This window comes from Acanthisitta chloris, unplaced genomic scaffold (assembly GCF_000695815.1).
Source record: "Acanthisitta chloris isolate BGI_N310 unplaced genomic scaffold, ASM69581v1 scaffold35639, whole genome shotgun sequence".
NCBI classification, from domain to species: Eukaryota; Metazoa; Chordata; class Aves; order Passeriformes; family Acanthisittidae; genus Acanthisitta; species Acanthisitta chloris.
In genome coordinates this window covers 5,936-10,684 of record NW_008690353.1, presented here as the reverse complement: position 1 = coordinate 10,684, position 4,749 = coordinate 5,936, and the positions used below count along the sequence as shown (strand labels likewise).

Here is a 4,749-nt window from a genome sequence, read left to right as displayed (position 1 = left end):
CGGCGCGGCCAGCACGTGGCGCTCAGGGCGCGAGTGACCTTGGCCGGGACGGGACGGGAGGGGAGTGCCCTGCTGTCACTTCTCTGCTGTCACCTCTCTGATGAGACCTCTCTGATGTGACCTCTCTGCCATCGCACGCAGCTCCAGCCCTGCCTCCATGCACCCCAGACTCTCTCCCCAATCCCTGGGGTGTTCCCAGTGCCCCACAATCCAGGGGTGCCTCTCGCTTCCCCCAAAAGCTGGAGCACAGGAGTCTCCACCACCCTGCACTGGGCAGGGAGCATATTCAGCCCTCCCCAGGACCCCCAGCCAGGCTGCTGGCCAAGGATATGTCTCCAGGAGAGCTGATGTGCCAGGCCACAGCATGGGTTGGACATGGTGCTGCTGTTGTGGGGAGCAGAGCTGTTGCTGTCACCCCAGCAGCAGGGCAGCCTCAGTGTCTGGAGGGGTGTCCAGGTGCTCCGGAGGGAGGAAGCTGCCAGGGGCTTGAGTGGCACAGGCAGGAAAGGGACTGTGTTTTCTTTATGCTTTGAGTCCAAGTTAGTGGATGGGCTTGGCCAACCAGCCTGAGGGAGCCTGTGCCCACCAGGGTTCCAACGGTTGAATCAGCACACTACAAATTGAGGAACAAGATTAGGGAATAAGTGTTCCTACTAAATTCCTCATGATCCCAAGCCATGGGAAAATGAGGCGAGGCAGTGTGAGTCACTCCAGAGAGGAGCAGAATCTGGAAGGGGAGTCAGCTAGGAGGTGAGACCACCCACTGCAGGCAGAGTGGCCAAGGAGTGCAGCACCACTGTGAGTCCTGCCAGGGCCTGGTAAGGTGGGCAAACAAGAGGGGTGAGGAGAACAGAGGGATCACTGGGAGGGTGCTGTGGGTAAAGGGCTGATGGTTACACCTGGATACAGCTCAGGTGTCCTGCTCTTAGAGTGCATCTCCCTGGAAGGGGCTTGATGAAGGAACAGTCTGTTAGCATAATTGCTACCAGTCTAGATGGTTTTTGCTATGTTGATTTGTCCCTGGTCATCCAAAGCAGACTTGTGACAGTTGGGGGATCTGGGTTTCCATGGTTGTGCTGCTGGCTTGTGCCAGATTGCTGCCATAGGCCATTGATGGAGGTGTTATTCTGGCAGCATCAACACCAACAGCAAAACTGGGGTCACTTTTGTTGGTCATGGTGGTTTCTGTGAGGTGCAGCTGCAGGTGCTACAGAATCACAGAGCGGGTCAGGTTGGAAGGGAGCACAGTGAGTCCTAGCCACAAGGGCACAGAGTTGACTCATGGACACCTTGTTGTCCACCAGGATCCCCAGGTCCTTCTCTGCAGAGCTGCTCTCCAGCAGGTCAGTGCCCAACCTGTACTGGTGCTTGGGGTTATTCATTCTCAGGTGCAGGACCTGCACTTGCCTTTGTTGAATTTCAGGTGGTTCTAGTCTGCCAGAATTAATTAAATTAAATTAATTACATATTAGTTTAACTAATCTGGCTTTGAATATACATTTTGAGCACAGTTGTTTGCAAAGATTTTCACCTCTCTTGAGCTGCAGATAACAGTGCTGTGTGCTGGTGTGATTTCAGGTCTCCAGTGATGGACAGTATCTCTTCTTCCCCTTCCCCCTTCTCTGCCAGCTGCCCCACCGAGCAGCCTGAGAACACCACTGATCATGAGTACTATTCTGGCCTCCAGAAGACCATGCACATCCTCTCCATGGTAGTGTACAGCATTGCCTGTTTGCTGGGTGTGACAGGGAATGGCCTTGTCATCTGGATTGCAGGCTTCAAGATGAAGAAGACAATGAACTCCATCTGGTTCCTCAACCTGGCCATTGCTGACTTCATCTTCACCTTTTTCCTGCCCCTCAGCATCGCCTACACTGCTCTGGGCTTCCACTGGCCATTTGGGAAGCTCCTGTGCAAGCTGAACAGCACCATCGCCTTCCTCAACATGTTTGCCAGCGTCTTCCTCCTGACGGTTATCAGCATGGATCGCTGCCTTTCCGTGGCCTTTCCCGTCTGGTCTCACAACCACAGGAGCCCGGAGCTGGCAAGCAGGATTGCACTGGGGACATGGGTCCTGGCTCTCCTCCTCAGCTCCCCATACCTTGTCTTTCGGGACACTGTGGTCAGTTCAAGGAATGTCACGAGCTGCTATAATAATTTTGCTCTGTCTGATGACTACACGTCCGAGTCAACGCGGAGGCTGTGGAGGATGAGGCACAAAGCCATGATCATAACGCGATTCTTATGTGGGTTCCTCATCCCTTTCATGGTGATTCTCATCTGCTACAGTGTCGTTGCTGTCAAGCTAAAAAGAAGGCAGTTGGCCAACTCTTCAAAGCCCTACAGAATCATCATTGCTGTCACAGTCTCGTTTTTCCTCTGTTATTTCCCTTATCATGTCTTCTCCTTGCTGGAAATAAGCAAAAACTCTTCCAGCCACGAGATGAAATTGGCCCTTTACATAGGGATCCCTTTGGTTTCCAGCCTTGCTTTCTTCAACAGCTGCATCAACCCCATCCTGTACGTCTTTGTGGGGCCAGATTTCAAGGAGAAGTTTTGCCAGTCCATCCTGTCAACCTTTGAAGGGGCCTTCAGTGAGGAGTCAGTCCTGGGAAGCCTGACCAGCCGGCGGAAATCCAGGTCTGCTTCAGAAGTGGAGGTCCCGAGGGTCTGAGTAAATGCTGTTGTGGAAGGGGCTGTTCTTTTCTCTGCAATTCCCCTCATTTCAGAGCTCTAATTGCAGGACTGAGGGCTGCGAAGGGCTGTGCGTGCTAACGAGATCTGATTTTGTGTTCTGGAGGTATCTCAAACATACTTAATACACAGTGGGAAGGAAAGAACTCTCTGGAGCTGCAGCAAGGAGAAAGTAGCTGCATTTTACTCCTTGTGCCTTATGACTCTTACTCATGCATCTTTATAGAGACAGGGTTAAATGCAATGACTGTATGTGTTTTTGTAGGGAATGGAACAGCGAGTAAGACACTCATCTTTTCTCTCCCCAGGCAGGACAAATCAGTGTACAGCATAACTGTTTCCGAGCAAAGCTTGTCTCTGTGTTTGACATGTTTCCATTTCTTAAACAGCAGAGATCTGATATTTTGTGCTGTTTGTGAATGAATATTAAACCCCAATAAAGTTATGTAAAACATACCCAGCCTGTTGTGTTGCCTGTTGATCCAGCCTGACTGACCAGGTTCATCTTCAGTAATAGAACAACTAGATAAAAAGATTATATACCCAGAATCTGGAAACAAACCACTGGCATTAGCAGCAGTTCTCATGAGTGAAGCAGACAGGACATGACCTGGGTGTGAGGACTTGCCTGGGGCACTTGGACCACGTGGATCTGATTGCCAGACCACAGTTATGGCTGATCATTGGGTTTCAGACCTTTGGGAAACCAGTGGTTTGGAGAAGAAAGAAGAGCTGAGCTGGGTCTGGTCAAGTTTCATGTTTGCAAACTTCCCAGGATGAAGATGGTGGGGGGTTTCTTCCCAGGCTTGATCAGCCTCTGAAACTTTCATTTTTGTGAATAGAACATGTTAGTCAGGTAACAGGAAATGACAGTGTTGAGGTGTTGGCATTCCCAGTCCATCCTCAGCAGTTGAATGAGTAGGTAATGGTATCATATCTCCCTCTCCAGCACTGCCCAAATCACCTGTAAAACAGCCCAAGCTACCAATTGTCCCATTCATCCTGTCAGAAACCTGTTTTAGAGCCTCACTGCTCCTACTGCTGGAAACTCTCTGACTCCCAACTGGAACACGGGAATTTACACATCGCTGTTCCACATGGATGACGTTATCGAATGAGAGCTGTCACTTGAACATGTTGGGGATTAATTATGAGTCTGCTGGGCCATGCAATATTGAATGAAGGTCATGATCCTAAAGGCACACGTGTACTTAACCTTACATTCATGCACAAACCCACTGAGAAGAGGGAATGTAACACGACCATCCCTATGTCAAGCTTGAGTGAACAGAGAGATTTACCCTTTGCCACAAATTGCTGCCTGTCATCCAGATAAAACTGCAATGTTTGCTATGCACCATGTAACTCCAGGGCTATTTACTTGCTCCTGGTGGTAAACTGCAGCATTGATTGCCATGTCAAGGTTGTGCAGAGCCACGTTTGCTCTTTCTGGGTTTTCCTTATCTGTTTGCAGAGCCCACATAATTTCTTGTGACAAGAGTCTTCATGAGTGTTGGACCAGAGCCTCAGACTCCTGTCATGCCTCTCTCCTCACCCCAGCAGCCTTGAAGGTCAGGATTTGAAGTATTGACCTGGTTTGTGGTAGGGAAGCAAGCAATTTTCTGGGTCATTTGGAGATCCAAGGTGGGTAAAGATTCCCACAGGACAAGGGGATTTAAATGAAGGAGAGTATCCAGGTGATCTAAGGAATTACCACTGGAATAACAGTAGGTAACTAATCTACAGAGCAGACTGTGCTTGAGATAGAGATGGGTCTGTCACCCGAGGTCTGATACCTGCCCTTTGTGCAATGGGAAATGGTTCTGACAGCAACACAGGCCAGGCTGGCAGGGCACTGGTTCCCAGATAAATCTCCCATTGTATTAAATTCCCTCATTTTCACACTACCTCATTATCACAGGGATAATTGTGATAGTTCCTCATTCCCAACTAGGAACCAGGCCATTCATTCTCTCCAATACTTGCATTTGCCATATGTCTATCTAGAAAAGCTTGAATGAAAAAAAGGGAGAAATACTTTCCAACAAGCAATCC

General features: G+C 49.6%; 1 protein-coding gene across 1 annotated transcript; it reads left to right on the top strand.

The window, feature by feature from the left end:
• Window positions 1–1,588: 1,588 nt before the first annotated feature.
• On the top strand, window positions 1,589–2,674 carry LOC103808972 (chemokine-like receptor 1). Its single transcript, XM_009081781.1, has one exon. The coding sequence runs from the start codon at window positions 1,589–1,591 to the stop codon at window positions 2,672–2,674; it is 1,086 nt and encodes a 361-aa protein (XP_009080029.1).
• The last annotated feature ends 2,075 nt before the right edge of the window (window positions 2,675–4,749 follow it).